Source organism: Mixophyes fleayi, chromosome 11 (assembly GCF_038048845.1).
Source record: "Mixophyes fleayi isolate aMixFle1 chromosome 11, aMixFle1.hap1, whole genome shotgun sequence".
In the NCBI taxonomy this organism is placed as follows: domain Eukaryota; kingdom Metazoa; phylum Chordata; class Amphibia; order Anura; family Limnodynastidae; genus Mixophyes; species Mixophyes fleayi.
The window spans coordinates 29,671,434-29,690,441 of NC_134412.1; the positions used below are offsets into that span (position 1 = coordinate 29,671,434).

Consider the following 19,008-nt stretch of genomic DNA (forward strand, 5'->3'; position numbering starts at 1 on the left):
TTTGTAGGCATTTTCTTTAACAAGGGTTGAGATGGAGCTGGATGCTTTCTTTTCCCTGATTATTTCTCAAAAGTCTTTATCGGAGTGGGGCCGAAGTTTCTTTCCCACTCCCACTCATGCCTGCCCTAAGACTCCTAAACCTTGTCCAATAGTATTCCGTAAAGTGAGGAAATCATTCCTGTCCTCGGGGGGAGCTCAGGCAAAGTCCTTCAAAGTCAGTGAGATTTCTGAGGTGGAAGGGAACCCAAGAAGCTTCTCAGTTGCATATCATTAAAGAGCTTGTGAGAAAGCTCAGGATTCTTGTTCTGTTGACAGTCAGCCAGGAACCTCTGTCAGTAAGGTCATAGGTGAATGCATGTGATCAAGGTTATGCGCTCATTGACTGATGTTAATGACTTAATATCGGTGTATTATAAAGATAATAGCCTTCTGTTATAGATATTATTTATTGATTAAAACCGTAGCATAATTGGCAACTACATCATATAAGGGATCCAAAATGGTAATACAATATAAACATCTAAAAATAATAAGGATAATAGAATAAAATTCATGTATATCAGCTATCATCTTACTTACTTCAACTTGTCAACAGTAAAATACCATAAAACAACTATGCATGTTACAAACATCACATAAAGTCACATATATAAGTACACATCAAATGAGATGCAATAAGACCAATAAAAGAGTAATAAGTAATTAATGCTAATAGGTTCTAGCCAAGTGTTCAAACAATGATAACCATAATATGAACAATATCCAATATCAATAGCCAATGGGATCAATGTGGATGTTCAACCAATTGTATTCCAATGGTGACTAATGTCAACTGTCTGTGGTGTCAATGAGATAAACACATGTCATCAATGGCTGGATAAGAAAGGAAACGCTGAGGATTCCTATATGATAACTTCTGTCTGAGCAGGTGAAAAACAGATGAAGGTGAAAAACAGTACTTGCTGTTGTGACGATAATATTGTTGGCTATAATATCTTTGAACTGTCCGCTCAAGGCTACCTGTAAGGTTTCCACCACGTCCACATCCTGGAGGTCGGCCTCCTGGCATGTTTGTTGTAAACAAAGCAAGGATAAGTGAATTTTGAAAAAACACAGCAGTCCGTGATTGAGGTCCCCGCAAGATGCCCTGATATATGTGGCTGCAAATAACTGTCACAGTTTCCAGACCACCCAGCAGGTCACATGTTACAGGTGACCCAGAAGGCTGCAAATAACTGTCACAGTTTTCAGACCACCCAGCAGGTCACATGTTTCAGGTCAACCAGCAGGTACACAGGGAAAGTTTACTAACTGTCAGGTCACGTGTTCCAGGTTACCCAGCAGGTGCACAGGGAAAGTTCAATAACTGTCACAGTTTTCAGAGCAACCAGCAGGTGCACAGGAGTATTGCCAACTGTTACATTTTCCAGAGGACAATGGTAATGCATTGTTGTAAATGGGGAATGGATGTTTTGGAAAATAACTCCAAAACGATGCAACTGATTACATTGCCAATAATTTTCTGAAAATCTACAGACCAAGACCTTTAATTTGGTATATGATGTGCCCTGCTTAGATAGTGGCATCATAAAATAAGTCACTCATAAAAGTCTTACTTATGCTATTAATATAGATATTCAATTAATTATGACTTCTTTCTTCTATACAATAGATCCTCCACGCAAACGAGTAGATTCCCCAATGCTGAATCGTCATGGAAAGCGTCGCCCTGAACGAAAGTCAATGGAAGTCTTGAGCGTGACGGATGGGGGCTCACCTGTTCCTGCGCGGCGTGCTATTGAGATGGCACAGCACAGTCAAAGGTAGCACAATAAATGTTTTGGTGGGGACTTCAATCAGGTCATTTTTTGGAATGTCCTGCAGAGAAAACAGGCAGCATTCATCAGTTATTTCGTAACAGAATCATATTCCCAATTTAAATTTTAGTGTGGTCCACCATTTGTGTTCAGAAGTGAATACAAGCTAAGAAAGACCTAGGGTTATATTTACTAAACCGCGGGTTTGAAAAAGTGGAGATATTGTCTATAGCAACCAATCACATTCTAACTGTCTTTTTGTAGAATGTACTAAATAAATAACTAGAATCTGATTGGTTGCTATAGGCAACATCTCCAATTTTTCAAACCCGCAGTTTAGTAAATATACCCCCTAATGTATAACTCACACTATCATGTTTGTGAACTAAGTGGGCCTGATTCATTAAGGAAAGTAAAGCAAAAAAAATTAGTAACTTTGCACCTTGGCAACACCATGTTGAATCGAAGGGAGACGTAAATTTAAAATGTAATGGTAGATTTATAGTTGGCGTAAGGCATGTCCTAGATCAACTTTACATTTCAGTGTACAAGTAAAGCTATTTTATTTTAAGTATTTGTGTGCTACATGAAAAAACAACCAGTATTTATCTTATGTGCAAAATAATAAATTAATTTGCACCCCTTGCATTGTAACGTGGTTTTGTCCAGGAGAAAACTTACTCATTTTTTTGTCTTACTTTTCTTAATGAATCAGGCCCTGTGTCTTGAAAACACAATGCAATAATGCATATAAAGCAAAAAAAAAAGTCTTTAATATATTTACGTGATTTAATTCACAGCACAGATATATTATTGAAGGAAAGAGGACAACAAATAGAATATATAATTAGAGTATATAAAGAGGAGTGAACTGATTTTTAAAATTTAGTAACTGCAACAGTGATAGCGAACCTCTAATTCATCCGTTAGATTATTTTATTATATTCAGATTATGTGATCACATTATTCCTGTAGAGACAAAAAAAATCCCACCGTGATTACACTGGAAGGAAAATGTTGTATTTTTGAAAAAGAAAGGAAATCATGTGAAATTGCTGGGTGTGAAAGGAATGAGCAGCCAGAAATGACAGTACTTGACCTATATATCTATCTGGCTGAAATTTAATCCTTCTAAAGCGTACAATTTAAAACAGGGCAGAAAAGGGTCAGCTTCTTTGTTTCATGAGCAGAGGGTAATAGATCTTTCTTACGTAGGTCCAGATCTGTCAGCGGTGCATCGACCGGTCTCTCATCTAGCCCCCTCAGCAGTCCAAGGGTAAGTATTGACAAGGAAATCTACAACTTTACAGATGAAATGACAGCTCAGCTCTGGACTAAAATCCAGTGTTTTACATCCTACATTGGCATAGCATGTCTTCACTACAGCAGCCCACATTATAGCCTTCTGGCGCCATCACAGCAACCCACAATACATACCTTATCATTAGTCCTCATCTACAGGCCATGTCACCTTTAAAGTATTGGTCAACATGAAATTGTAAATGTTTCTAGCGCTATAGACATTGTGGAAGAATGATTTATGGTATCTAGGGCATAGATTTTGTAGCTTTCTGTATGCTGTTTAAAGTAATCTGAGTTAAGTCAGGATTAAGCTATATGTGGTTTTACAGTCTTAATTGACCAAGACGGTCAGTAACAGCACTCCTGGACCTCATTTATGGGGACGAGGCTGAATCAATTCTACGCGAGTTCGCACTACATGTTTACGCCCCTATTGCCAGGGGAGCTATTCAATTCCAGGAGCCGCAATGCTCATCGTGTCTCAAAAAATGGTTCAATTATGCTCATTTTTGCTTGCACCTCCAAAACGTTACCAAGCCCGATATCCAGGGGCGAGGAGCATTGTGGGCTCCAGAATTTAATATCTCCCCAGCATTGGTGGGAATAAATGACATGTGAGGCACCTCAATCACCCTCATGAAGAGAAAAATAGCAAAGGCGTAGCTCAAAATCGCTTTTAGTAGTGTTGTGTGCCTCGTTTTCCACAAATGCAACTAAAAGTTCCACAAAAGCGAATATAGGTTTACAGAGACAGATAGCGGCTTTTGCAGAGGACAGAACGCTTGCACCAGTTTGTGGGAGGAATACGGTGCAGTGAGTGCGATCCTTGCATTGTATGGATAAGGTGCATTGGTGCGTCAAGTTTTGCAGAGCAGAGTATAAATGAGATATAGGTATGCGGAGCAAGATTATAGGAATGAGATAAAGGGGCGAAGAGTAGTGTTCCTTGATGTGCAGAGGGACAAATAGGCATTTTCACTCCACAAAAGGACTTTAAGTAATTTGCACTGCGCATCATAAACTAGGTCCTATGTATGTTGGGGTTCAGCTGGAGGATAAAACAGAGCGTACCCCTGCCTTGAACGAGAGGTGGAAGACAATAAGGGATATTAACAAAAATCACAATTGGAGAATAGTGCTGGTGTAGAGAAAGTTTGAATTATTACACCCTAGGTGCTGTTTATTTATGATTAAAAGAGATTTTTTTTCCTGTTGTAGATTATGGCGGTTAAAGTGGCTGGAGTTTTAGTAAATTGTAACAACGATTTAGAGAAAAGAGGCAGTACACAAATGTAGGAGCTGCTTGTGTATACAAGTGATACAAATTTAGGCAATATTTCTTGTAAGTGTTGTGCCATAACAGATGTCATTTTAACTTTGGAATGTTGCGAGATTGATTGTGTTCCATGGTGCCATGGTCTCAATGTGGTTAACATTCTTAATATGTTGAGCTGTGTTCTATGGTAAAAAAGTAGAGACTTACCATGGAAAATCACGGTACTCTCAGACAAAGTAAATACCAAAAGAAAAGTATATATTGAATATTTAGTTTTTTTTGTTTTTTTTTACCTGTTTGAGAACTGGCATTTCTGAAAGTTCATACATGTTCAACACACACCAATAGAACACCATGTCCAATCACATTGCGCCATCTCATTGTCAAACATCAATGCCCATCGGGCACTTTTCTGTCACCCCTTGCCAGAGTCCCGTTTTCACTTTCTCCCCCACACCGCTGGAAGCCACTGATGGGGAGGACCCCCGTGCCATCTGGCAGTCCAAAGCTGCTCACCGTCAGCCTGACCCGAAGACCCAAACGCTGCCTGCTAAGACCAACCTGGGAGAGAAGCCCCTCCAGACCATTAAATCCAATCCCCTGCCCATTACCATGACCGCCTCCTCTCCATCGCATGACTCCTCAACTTCACCCCATCGCTCCCCATTGTCCCCACCATTCTTCCCGTCCTCACTGCCTGCTCGTTTTTTCCCTGGTACTAAATCCACCACCAAATCTATCCCTTTGCCGCAGGTGACCCCTCACCCTTCTCCCCGAGGTAGTCCCCTCCCTACCCCGCTGGGCACCCCAGTGCATACGCCCAAGGACAGCCCGACTGGGACGCCCAGTGGTACCCCTCCCTCAAGTCCTGGTGTTGGTGGGGTGGCTTGGAAGACACGACTCAACTCCATCAAGAATAGTTTCCTGGGATCCCCACGTTTCCACCGTCGGAAATTGCAAGGTAGGTTTTGTTTTTTTGTGTAAGATTGCCATCTAGTGGCAGAGCATGACATGGCTTTTATTGTATTTCAAATTTAGTATAAGGATAGGTTCCACCAGATGACAGCAGCTACAGAAAGGGCACTTTTAGCCTGGAAAAGATAGATTTTGTTTTAACAGTAGCTGCTCACATTAAAAGGTATTTAGGCAGACAGATATGTTTCAGCTTAATCCATGGTGTAGCTTAGTCTTTCTTTTGAAATCTTTAGACATCTTAGTTTTCTATATACATGTAAAGTCCCTCCTAGAATGAATCATTTCTCAATAATGTCATACCAAAATGAGTTCTAAATAATGTGCTGAAAAGGCTCACACACATATATATATATATATATATATATATATATATATATATATATGTGTGTGTGTATGTGTGTGTATATATATATATATATATATATATATATATATATATATATATATATATATATCTATAGATAGATAGATGCATATATATATATATTTATGTATATATTATATCTACATGCTGTTCATACAGTACACTTCTGTGTTTTTCATATAAAGTATGAGGACTTTTTAAAACTACATTAACATACATCATGCATTTCAATATAATTACTACCCACAGCTGTGTATTGATAGCAGTGGATGCTCAGTGTTACACGATAAAATCGTACTATTATTAGTGGTTTAAGTGACTTCTCCTTGCTTAATATTTATATATATCCATTCACAGCAGTGTAGCTGCTTTCCAAACACTTGATGAATTGCAGGTACCAGATACCAAACCCACTATTTCCGTAAATTTAACTAGTTCTGTCACCAATTTGTTGTTTTTTTCTCTGTTTACAAAAGGGCAAACACTAATATCTTGGTGCCGATCATGATGAAGTCGGTATCAAAACAATTTCTATTTTAGATGTTACAGTTGCCCAATTATCACTCTATTAGAGTGAAGATACTTTGTGCATTATGTTCTAGAAGAATTAATATGTGTTAAATAAGTTTTTATTTTTGGAAAAGAAAAATGAGCTGCTTTGATTTTGTTTATTAGGTGTAATTATATCACTGTTGCTTTCCTATTCTTCCCATCTGAAAATAAGTATTTATTTCCTGAGTTTTGTTGAATATACATTATTATTTCAAAAACCTTACCCCTTAGTTTCTCATTATCTTTTATTTATTTTTACCAGTTCCGACGCCGGAAGAAATGTCAAGTCTTACCCCAGAGTCCTCACCAGAGTGAGTCTCACTGTTTGTCCGTCTATATTTTTTGATATTTTTTATCTTTGTGAGAAAGGGGTGAGGAGGCTGTTTGTTATCTTTTACATCTGCTTGTGTAGTATGTGCTAACGTGTGTGCACACAGATAAAATACATACATTTGAGATCGTTTTCTGCTGTCTGAAATGGAATGGTGACCACTTTGGGAGCCTTATCAGTATTCAGCCCATGTATCCTGGGTCCAAAGTATTGCTTACTAGTGTTGCTCTCTGGTTCCTTGTTGGGCTGCTTCTTTGTTTGCATCTTCCTTGCACTTAACAGCCTCCTAATTGCCAATAGTCATTGTTTAATAATGGCCCTGGGTACTATCTCAAATACATTTCTTAGTGGTCATAACAGGTTTGGTTGAAAAGTGAGTTTGCTCCAAGAATAGACATCAATTTGGCAGAGGATCGGATTGTAATTAAAGACCCTCCAAGAGAAAGGTCCTATTGTTAAATTGCAGTCCTTCCCCCAGAGTATATGTGATTGTGTCCCTGATTCATGGTTGGGCACAACCTGGACGCAACTTGCCTTTTAAAAAAAGAGCACGGAACTTAAGCATAGTTCCGTCCACATTCAAATACAAATGGATCTCAAGATACGCTTCCATTTGAATCTGGGAGGAAGTACACTCTGCCTAAACTTTACTTACCGTATGCAGACAGGTAGAACAGACTGAAGTATACACACAAGCATCTATTCACTAAAAGGTCACTCCAAGCTGATTAAAAAAATACAATCATAAAATAAATAAACAACTCTTAACAGTACAATCTTTAATAAAAATCTTTTTTTTTAACATTTAATTTTAACATTAAATACATCCATCATGATGCTTTTAATGGGTAATGTATATACAACACGTTTATATAGTCAATCTTCCTTGCATACTGATTTTCTTAGCTAGTGGCACACATAAGTGTAGTTTTTAATACAAAGACTATGTCGAGACAGTCATTACTATCAGTCGCCACTTACACCTGCCCTGTAGCTGGTTCAAAAAAAGAACGTGTTTTAGAGAAACTCAGGATTTGAACTGGCCGAATATGCCCCATCAAACCCCTTAATGTACATTGCCTACGTTAGTTCACCCCTCCCCTCCCCTGTTCCGCCCTTCAAGTCGTAGGCAGTCGAAAGTCATTTGCGTTCAGACATGAATTGCATACAATTGCATTCATTGGCATAAAGTCTGCAAACAAAGGGACTTATGGGGCAGCACAGTGGCGTAGTGGTTAGCACGTCTGCCTCACAGCATTGGGGGTCATGAGTTCAATTCCCGACCATGGCCTTATCTGTGTGGAGTTTGTATGTTCTCCCTGTGTTTGCGTGGGTTTCCTCCGGGTGCTCCGGTTTCCTCCCACACTCCAAAAACATACTGGTAGGTTAATTGGCTGCAATAAAAAAAAAAAAAAAAAAAAATTGACCCTAGTCTCTCCCTCTCTGTCTGTCTGTGTGTGTGAGTGTGTGTCTATAGTAGGGAATTTAGACTGTGAGCTCCAATGGGGCAGGGACTGATGTGAATGAGTTCTCTGTACAGTGCTGCGGAATTAGTGGCGCTATATAAATAAATGATGATGATGATGATGATTATGTCTGAACATGAACCAGGCCCTATATGTTTATCTTTGCTATCACTAAAACAAGCAGCGGAGCAGCCATTTTATTTCACTGCAGATTTCAATTGATTAATCCTCTGAGCGCTATAGTTTAAAATCTAGACCGCTATATCCTCTTCCTATAGAGGGCCTCAGTTCTCGCAGAGCAATCTTTATTTCACAGTAGTCAGGAGGACGCTGACTTATAGACAGATCTATGAGAATGCGCTGTCTCTGTCCGTTTCCAACAGAGGTTTTTCCTGTCCGTATTTAATTTTTGGCTTTTATTATGACCCACATACAATCAACTGCTAAGAAGTATACATATTTGGTATTCTTATAATCATTGCAGAATAACATATGAGCTATATTTTCTATTTTTGGGGGGTTCGGTTAATTGCGTAAAAGATACTTAGACATGTAAGTAAAAACACATTTCATTTGACAAGCTTTTGCTACTAACATTTGGATGTTATTGGAGGTCAGGTTAGGCTACCCCATTGCATTGACCCACGGTAAACGTGTATCATGGATTCAACAAGATGCGCTTGGAATAATGGCACGCTGGTAAAAACACAAATGGACATGGTGACATTAGAAAAAAAAATTAGTTCTATTGTCATATCCATTTACATGATTTGTAAATGCTTTAATTAATACCAGTGAGTAGGAGCCCTGAGTAGAGAATCATGGAAGAGTGTATGTTTTTACATTACTTCCTGCTTTTCAAATGCCCATAAAGGAAAAAGATATTTACTTAACCGTGTATAAACTTTACTTGGCTGGAGGAAAAATGTTATTTCTGCCAAAACTGTAAAGCATTAACATTTTTAAATCTCTTCTTCCTAAACATACTGCAGATAAAGTTCCAAACATTTAGGAACTGTATATAATGACATCTTTTTTAAAAAAACAAAAAAAAAATATATATATTTTTTTATAACGTAAGAAGATCCTTTTGTTAACATTCCTTTTTGTTTACTGTTGTGTTTATGTCTACTTTGAGGACGCTAGTGAGGAAGGCATATGCTCTTGTCACCTAGTTTATGATTTATTGTACTATATACCCTCGCTTCTTCCTGTAATGTATATAAACCATACACCACTTTTCTTTACTTCCATGTGACCTTATGCGAAACTGCTATTTGTGATTCTCTAATTCTTTGCCTAATTTCTCCCTATGATAGGCTAGCAAAAAAGTCCTGGTTTGGGAACTTCATCAACTTAGATAAAGAAGAGCAGATATTTGTGGTGATAAAGGACAAACCTCTCAGCTCCATAAAGGCCGACATTGTCCACGCTTTCCTATCGGTAAGTATAGAGGTCTGTGTCGTCAAGAGAACATTTATTAGAGCAAGGGAATGGGAGACATGTAATTACACAGTTTTGTAAAACTAAAATTCCCTAAACGTTTTAAGGGTGTTGTGTAGCCATTACTGAGGAATACACAAGTACTACAAATCACTGCGGATTATATTATAACACATATGTTGTAACAGGTTCCTGGCTAATTAAAACTTATATTCCGAATGGAAAAAATGCGGATCCCACTGCTTCTTGTATTGACAAATGCGTCACTTTGTCCACTGTGCACATCTGAAGACACACAACCACTTCGAAGGCCTTTGGACTATTCTCGAAAAATAGAGCACACTTTTTCGGGTTTGCAAATGCACTTGTAAATGTGCATGATGGATTATAGAACAGTCTGATATGAGGGAACATGTTATGTGTAAATGGTGTAGCTAGTGGATGGAATCGGGCCTAGGGCACCAAAGTTGCTGTGTCTACAGGGTCCAGCTCTGTAAATATGGCCCAGTCTTTATTCATCTCTCTCCGTTCATAATGTCCCTGCTTTTATATCCCTTTCAGGTATTTTGTAATTAGGTAATGAGGTGAATGTAAAGGGTGGGGTTCCTTTTTACGATGACCGGATCGCTGATACCAGATACCCCGACATGAATACACCGAAGGTGTATCTGGTATCGGCAATTAGGTGAACATTTCACCCATAGATTGAAGTATTATAGGTATTATGTCAAGAGTAATGTAAAAAGGTGTGTTCCCTGGCACACTGGTAATACTGACAGCTGGAAATAGTGACCGTAAACCCTGCCGACAAATGAAGAAGCCGGCAGGTATTGATGACGTTCAAACTTTCAAACTGCACATTATGTTTGCTGTTCTTAACCTGGTATTTTAAGGAACCGCCACCTGTACAATGTTCTTTAGAAAGCCTAATACATTGTACAGGCGGCGCCTCCTTAAAATAGCTTTTTCCATCTGTCAGTATTACCAGTGTGCCGGGGAATACATATCTGGTATCGGCGATCCGGTCATCATTTTAATGATTACCACCGATTGTAAAATGTGAAAGCTCGTTTGTTAGCATTGCACTTAGATGTGCAATTTGCAGTAAACCATAGCAACTATAACATACAAGTATTTCAAAAGATAACATTAATATAAAGGCATATAACTTGAACAAGACATATTAATGCTAATTGCTGACTTGCTGCTGTGAATCAGTGCAAATGTTGTACCTAAATACATTGGTAGTTCATATTTGCCAACTTGTAGGGGAGGTCAGGTGGCAAGTGTGGAAGGGGGCGTGGTGATGTTGTTGTGTCATCACGGTAGCCCCACCCTCTATAGCGATTTGCAGCAATGAGCCATGGTGGGCATGGTTTAATAACAGAATTTGCATCATTAATTTCTGCTCTTCTGGAAGTCTCCTCGACATTCTGGGAGAATAGTCAAAAATGTGCTAGTTAATAAGCCCTCATCAGGGGCAAACGCAGGATCTGTAAAGGGGGGTTTTCACACCACACCGCCAGTGGACGTGACCAGCATGCATGGGGGCATGGCTATAATTCTAGACAGTGCATGTCTGCTCTCCAACTCTTTCTATCCCCATAATATACATAGGCAATGCTGGGTGCAGTACTGTTAGGTGTACGTAGCTCTCCCTTCAAGCAGAGCTGGGTGAAGCGGAAGCAGGGTCCAGTCACCTCAATTATACAGTGCCCCAGGCTTGGAGGGGGTTTCCAGGCACTAGAACCCCCCCTTTTCGGTTTGCCTATGCTCATCAGTGTGTGTGTGTGTGTGTGTGTGTGTGTGTTTTACTTTAAATGTGTCTTATGTGGTGTGATTGTATGGAATGAAATCTGTTAATGTTGATGAGCTTGCATTGCAGTACAGCAAAACATTTCAATTAGGTGAACATTTCACGCATAGACTGAAGTATTACAGGTATTATGTCAAGAGTAATGTAAAAAAAATTAGTGTATTGTTATTTTATCGTAAGTTGATGCACAATCATGACCTTATTTTTACTACAGCGCACTTCATTCCATGTAAAAAGGCAGCTTGCATCTCTGTTATAGTTTGTAAACAATTCTTATCACAACTACACAGTTCTGAAAGTTTCTGGCTGGCAAAGCATGTTGGTAGATGCAGCTCAACAACAGTTTGACAGCCTCTTCTAACAAGCGCTAGATCTGCTCAATTGCGGCATTTTGTCTTTCTCCAGATCCCAAGCTTAAGTCACAGCGTGATCTCTCAGACCAGCTTCAGAGCAGAGTACAAGTCGTCAGGGGGTCCATCTGTCTTTCAGAAACCTGTCAAATTTCAAGTGGACATCAGTTACTCAGAGGGAGCCGAGGCACAAAAAGAGAATGGCATATACTCTGTGACCTTCACTCTAATATCAGGTATACCAGACGCGCATGCTGACGGCAATTACAAACAGGAGTCAGTTGACAGCTTTTTACTTGAAGAAAGCATGTATTAGTCTAACATGGATTACGTGTTGTCAGACAAGTTCACACATCCAGTGTATTTGGGAAGCCTGGGAGTATCCGCAAGCCTCCTCTTCAAGTATGACATGAGACGCCGCTGCTGCAGGAAGATTTGGGAAGCAGAGCTGTCAATCACCACTCTGCTCATTATAGTTGTGAAACATTCCGTGACATCGTTAGAGAATGCAGAGCAGTGATTGACAGCTGTGCTTGGAGGGTTGATGATTGTGACTTCCGTGATGGACAAGTGTCCTCCCACATTGGTACAAATTATGTAGTGTCACAAGCCCGGGGGAAGACGCTCTTCTACCACCAAGGACAGTCTGTCCTAATCACAAAGATTTATTGCCACCTGCAATTCAATACTTGACAGACTGATACTTTTTACATTACTAAAACAGATTCTAAGAGAACAGTCAGTTCTTGCTCTAGAATTTAACATTTTGGGACATAAAGTAGATTTGACAGCTATAAATATTTCTTTGGTACTTATTCATGTCTGTGAATAAAAGTGAACTAAAAGTCAAATAATAGCACTAGCAAGTCCTTTATTTACATGTATGGGTAGCACGGTGGCTCAGTGGTTAGCACTTCTGCCTCACAGCACTGGAGTCATGAGTTCAATTCCCGACCATGGCCTTATCTGTGTCAAGTTTGTATGTTCTCCCCGTGTTTGCGTGGGTTTCCTCCGGGTGCTCCGGTTTCCTCCCACACTCCAAAAAACATACTGGTAGGTTAATTGGCTGCTATCAAATTGACCCTAGTCTCTCTCCCTTTCTGTCTGTGTGTGTGTGTGTATATATATTATGGAATTTAGACTGTAAACCCCAATGATGACTGATGTTAGTGAGTTTTCTGTACAGCGCTGCGGAATTAGTGACGCTATATAAAAAAATAACTGATGATGATTATGATGATGATGTAATAGGAAATCTCAAGTGTCAAATGTAAAGTTTTTTTTTTGTTTTTTTTTAAATGTTACAACCTCACAAGGTTTTTTTTAAAATTTTAAAACCTTCATTGGTTTAGTAATTGAAATATAACTGGATTGTAAAGAATTTTATTTTAAAATATTTAATTGATTTTTATCATATTTATTGTTTGGGTCCTGCTTCTCCTTTTGTTATAGTACTTTTTGTACTACATTAAATGTCAGTGTAACTATTACTATACAGAAGAGATTTGGTAAATGGCTGGCAAAGCGGTTAAACAGCCAAAAAAAACATTAATCATAATGAAGACTATTTGACCTAATTTAAATACAGAGAAAACATTATTAAGCAATTTTTTTTAAAAAAAAATTGTAAAAATAAGTTGAGGCTACATGTCTGGAATTAGGAGTTTAGTAGCCCAATTATTTTAGGTTTACGGGTACAAGCTAGAAAATGCTAGAGTCCTGTGGCTAAAGAAATGAGTGTGTACAGCATCGGGGAATCAACATAGGTTATAATGGGCAGGGAAATGATTAGATTGGATACTGCGTGACTTAGCTACAAAATACTGGAGCTTGTGCAATACTGCTCTAGACTGTATGTATAATAAGTGTTTGGTACACTACAAGAAGCTATGCATAAGAGTACATAGTTTGTATAACTCTTGTTGTTTGCTGAGCTGTCCTCATCTTGTACCATTATTCTATATTCTAAAGCAGACTTGGTAAACAAATAGCTGTCTCGCTGTTGTTGATGTACAAGCCCCAGCATGTTGCTGACTGACAGTGTACGTTGGAACTCCTAAATCAACAACGACAGAGCGACTTGTAACCTAAACCTGTCATAATCAGAATGTTCTCCTGCTAGATTTTAACTGATTCTTTGTCATTCAACATATCGGGAGTAATTTAAAATGGACAGGTGCAGTGAAGAAATGTACATATTATAATGTGCTTTGGCATCGAAGTTTGTAATGTGCTATATGTATAATTGTGTACCTAATATTTTACATATTGGCTTGACACCAATCGATAGACCTGTCTATAGATTAAAGCTATATGTATCTACTTAGTTTGTATGTTACAGTAAAATGTAAATACTTAGCATGTGTTGTATAATAATCCAATACCACCATATAGAGCCCCATAACAACAATGTATATATAGCCTCATGTCAGCATAAATAGTCTCAGGCCAATTTATCAGCCCAATAAGAGCAATGTATATATTTCTATGCCGGCATAAGATCCCCATGCCTTCATAAACCCCCCCATGACCTTGCCAGAATATTCCTGAGACCCCCTGGTATTTCCGAGTCCCCCACTAGAAAAAAACTAATAAGAAGCAACCTGTGCTGTTATTAGATGTAATTCTAAGACAGTATTTGCTATAGAAAAAATACTCCAGTGGACTGGAGTTCACTATAAGAAGTGTAACCTTAGATCTGTAAACAGTGACTGTGTGGATTACTTTTTAGTTAGTGAGTAGTAGTCACAGTGCTTAAGCAATTATTTTTACTGGTGAGGGAGCTTGCAATGTGATAGGATCATGTGAACTGGCAGGTCATCCTAGATAGGCATTGTCATGTTTAAGCTCTGCCTATCTGTGTTGTCTTTGGCTTTTAAAAAAATTCTCAAAGTGCTGTGGTTTAAATGCTTGTTGCTCTGTCTTTATATTATTAAACTATTTGGGCAAGTAATAGGAATTAAGTGCTTTGTGACATGAATGTTTCTTAAAAGAGTTTACAATTGACCCTAGTCTCTCCCTCTCTCTCTCTGTCTGGGTGTGTGTGTGTCTGTGTGTTAGGGAATTAGACTGTAAGCTCCAATGGGGCAGGGACTGATGTGAATGAGTTCTCTGTACAGCGCTGCGGAATCAGTGGCGCTATATAAATTAATGGTGATGATGATGATTGTATTTCTTAAAAACAAAATCTCATACATCCTTGAGAAGATAATACCTCCAAGTTTTTCCATTTCTCTATCAATTTGCTCATCTAAATATCAGGGTTGCAAAGTCACAATTTCATGTTTGCATTGCACTGAGCGCAAGATATGTGCCTACCTGCAGTCACTCTGAAACACCAGTTGTCCAGTCATATTATTACTGCTTTTACAATGTAGCAATCTTCATGCTTATAGCAATGGCTAACAAATGGTTTAACGATAACCATTATATATAGCCCCCTCTATGTCATTATTACTGTTCTCATAAGTTTCTGGAACGCTATAATAATTCTGGTTTCACAGTTTATATGTCAGCTATGTATAATACGGGAATTTTGCTTCTCTTGTCAATTTTCCGTAGGTCCCAGCCGCAGATTTAAGAGGGTTGTAGAAACTATCCAGGCACAACTGCTGAGCACACACGACCAACCTTCAGTTCAGGCCTTGGCAGGTGTGTACATGTATATGATTGTATGAAAGATAGATATTGTATTCAGCAAAGTGATAGAGCAACGCACCTGTTTACTATACTGAACAAGAATAATCCATCTGCTCACTCATTTTCTGTAAGAATACAACACACAGCATATTTATCATGTAAGAAGCCAAAATAATAATCTTTGTGCTCCTTATGTTGGTGCCTCCATCCCTTGTATTATGAAACGTATCAGTAACTTAATTGTGAGAAAGATGCTGAAGGAATTCATGTAGAAGTATTTATTTGCAAGGAGAAGGGATTGGAAAGAGAGGCCATCACTTTATGGTTTAGAGCAGTGTTGGGTAACCTGTGACACTCCAGATGTTTGTGAAACTACAAGTCCCAGCATGCTTTGCCAATATATAGCAGCTTATTGCTGGAAGGGTATGCTGGGACTTGTAGTTTCACAACACCTGGAGTGTCACAGGTTAGCCAACACTGGTTTAGAGCCTGGTTTGCTATCGGGAGTCTATAGCTAGAATAGTCAGAGAGATGTTCTTCACTATTAACGCTATTACCAATTGAACAGGTACCATGTGTCTTATGTTTTGTTAATTCATATTTAAAATGTTTACTTTGAATCTACATCATTCAAAATCATATAGCCTTTTCCCGTGTATATACCTAGTCCATGTCCTAATTATTAATGACTGTAGCCAAATTCATAGATTACGGTGGATATCCATCCAAACTTTACAAATTTCAAATTGCTTTTTTTGCTACTGTTAATATTTTATTACTTTTTTTTTAAGTATTATAAATTTTTCAGACATTCCAACATGACCCCTTAGTCCAGTCGGACGCAAAGTCCGTTTAAGAAGTGTAGGAGTGGGAGTGTGCCGCAGCTTGGTAGGGTATTACGAGTGGCAAGCAACCCCAGTCATGTCCCACTCTTAATACCCTATTGAGCTGCGAGCAGTTCCTGCAGCTAGCTAACTGCTTGCGTCACCTAATTCCTGGCGCACAGCTTTAGCCCTGTTTTGACGTGTGTTGCGTCTGCGCCTCACTGCGACTAGGATGTATTTACATGGTCACGCCTTCACAATTCCGCGTTCCTCCCATTCTCTCGTAGTGAGTCGCAAGCTGTCGCAAGTGTTAATTAGGTCCAAGATGCAGGCGGATTTGGTGCTTTCTGCACATGCGTGATAGTGTTTTTTTGTTGGATGCGCTTAAAACGGACTTTGCGTCCAACTCTAAATGAGGTCCTAACTGGGTAATAAACTGGATCCCTGATTTTGGCATGTCTGGTTATTAAGCAGATAACTTTTACCTGCTAATTCCCAGTGATTCTAAGAATCCTTGCAAACAGTGATCAGCAGACATAGCTAGTCCCAGTTATAAATCTAGCCAACACCATAAATGCTTTTATGTCCATTACCACAATTGTAACCGCCCTGTGCATTATTATTTTTAGTGCTTCATATTAAACGTTTATGTTTCTTTATGAGTAAGAGAGGGATCAACCTCATAAAGTCTAAAAGCCAAACAACACTCAAAATGTGATCAAAGTAATGATCTCTGGATACACGTTGTCTTGGGAACCTGTCCTCAGTGCCCTTTTATCATATATTTCTAAAATAAGTAGCAGCATCCAGGATTATAGCTGCAATCTAGAGATTATCCCATCAAAAAAGCAATGTTTTGAATCTAAGTGGGACATTATCAAGCAATATATACATACTGACATACAAAGCATATGCTGTCAGTATTCTGATTATTATAAGCATACAAAAACAAATTTTCAACAAATAATTATATAATTTATCCGTAAGAATAGTTACTGCTTTTAATTGCCTCAATTTATATAGAGTTGTACCCTAATTTATCGAGAACCATAAAATGCTTATGTAACTAAGCTGGAGTGTCACAAAGTACAGCACAAGTCAAATAGTAATTAAAATTTTATAATCTGTTGCAAACACACAAGTATTAAAATGGGTGTTGAGTCCTTATTGTTGGAGAAGCAAATATATGTAGCACAATGTTATCAAGATTCAATGTTTGCCATGCATGGAAGATCCAGGTCAACATCAAGCTTTGCAGATACACATTACTACCAGGTCAAAATCAAAGTTTACACATACTGGGGTTTACCAGGTCAGAATCAAGGTAACAAGGTTAGCAAAGTGACACTCCCTCACAGGTTCAGTGATCTGGCTCAGGCTGCTGGGAGAGCCAGGATTTTAGGAGCCAGCCACATGAGCAATTCACCAACTGCTTAAAAATGCAGCAGAATTGTTTAGCTGCAGCATTACTTGAATAGCAGGAAATCAAAATACAGCAACACCTCTGGTGAGAGTATGGTAGTCCACCACAGAAACCAGAACTCCAAGTTCAGACAGTACCCCCTCCTTTCCAGGCAACTTCTAGGAGCCACCATGCGCTATACAGTAGGTCCATGAAGGATAGTATGACAGCAATTGGGTCAAGGCAATTGTCTTGAGGACTAGGGGCAAGGCAACAACTAGGACCTCAAGCCAGGCAATAATCTCAGTAAACCACAGGCAGGTCAGTTGTGTTGAAGACCTCAGACTAAACAGTCATCTCAGGGTAGGGCTGTCGTCTCAGTAAACCACAGGCAGGGCAGTCATCTCAAATACCTCAGATAAGCAGTCTTCTCAGGGACATCGGGCAAGACAATCACCTCAAAGATCTCAGGCAGGGCAATTTTCCTGAAGATATCAGGCAGGGCAGTCATCTCAGAGACCTCGGGCAGTACAGTTGTCTTAGAGACCACAGGTTTGTATTCAGGCCTGAAGGCCAGGGCAACAGATTTGTCCTAAGGCCCAGAGGCTAGGGCAGCAGGTTTGTCCTCAGGCCTGGAGGTTTGCTCTCAGGTCCAAAGGCCTAGGGCAGCATGATTGTCCTCAAGCAAGGTAGATGTCTAAGAAGATCCAGGAAAATCAGCATCTCAGAGACTTTGGGAGAGCAGTCATCTCAAAGCCCTAGGATAAGGTGGGCACCTTAGAGACACCAGGCAAGGTAGGACTGTAAGGGGCAAATTCAGTTAGCCGTGATGTTCCAGAGGCTGCTCATTTTTACCGTTTATACTGTAAAAAGTAATGCTCAGTTTTGCTCGCCTCTCTATAGGGCGCAAGCAAAAGTAAGTGGATATTTCACACAAAAAATCGCTGTGTAGTGTCTTGCAGCCATTTTGGGACAGTACGTGGCACTTTTTTTACAATTGAAACTGCACTAAAGAGACTTCGGGGAAGCTGGGCATCTCAGAGACCCGGGTCATTGCATACATTTCAGAGACCTCAGAACAAGAGCCAATCATCCCTGCAACCTTGGAGCAAAAGGCAATGACTATAACCTCAGAAGAAGTATCACCGACTGGAACCTTAGAACAGGAGTAGGTAACTGGAACCTCAGAACAGGAGTAGGCGACTGGAACCTCAAAACAGGAGTAGGAAACTGGAACCTCAGAACAGGAGTAGGAGACTAGAACCTCAGAACAGGAGTAGGCGACTGGAACCTCAGAACAGGAGTAGGAGACTGGAGACTGGAACTTCAGAACAGGAGTAGGAGACTAGAACCTCAGAACAGGAGTAGGCGACTGGAACTTCAGAACAGGAGTAGGCGACTGGAACTTTAGAACAGGAGTAGGAGACTGGAGACTGGAACCTCAGAACAGG

The 19,008-nt window shown here is 39.5% G+C and overlaps 1 protein-coding gene across 5 annotated transcripts in view; it reads left to right on the forward strand.

Moving 5' to 3' along the window:
- The window catches only part of LOC142107342 (serine/threonine-protein kinase BRSK2-like), a 210,361-nt gene that overhangs the window by 180,636 nt on the left and 10,717 nt on the right, over window positions 1–19,008 (forward strand). For 3 of the 5 annotated variants that reach the window (XM_075190721.1, XM_075190722.1, XM_075190723.1), the window contains 7 exons: window positions 1,673–1,823; window positions 3,033–3,093; window positions 4,825–5,356; window positions 6,549–6,597; window positions 9,403–9,526; window positions 11,748–11,928; window positions 15,254–15,343. In XM_075190721.1, the coding sequence (XP_075046822.1) occupies window positions 1,673–1,823; window positions 3,033–3,093; window positions 4,825–5,356; window positions 6,549–6,597; window positions 9,403–9,526; window positions 11,748–11,928; window positions 15,254–15,343 (1,188 nt within the window). The remainder of the gene's footprint in view (window positions 1–1,672; window positions 1,824–3,032; window positions 3,094–4,824; window positions 5,357–6,548; window positions 6,598–9,402; window positions 9,527–11,747; window positions 11,929–15,253; window positions 15,344–19,008) is intronic. The other 2 variants (XM_075190724.1, XM_075190725.1) reach the window with 1 other exon arrangement.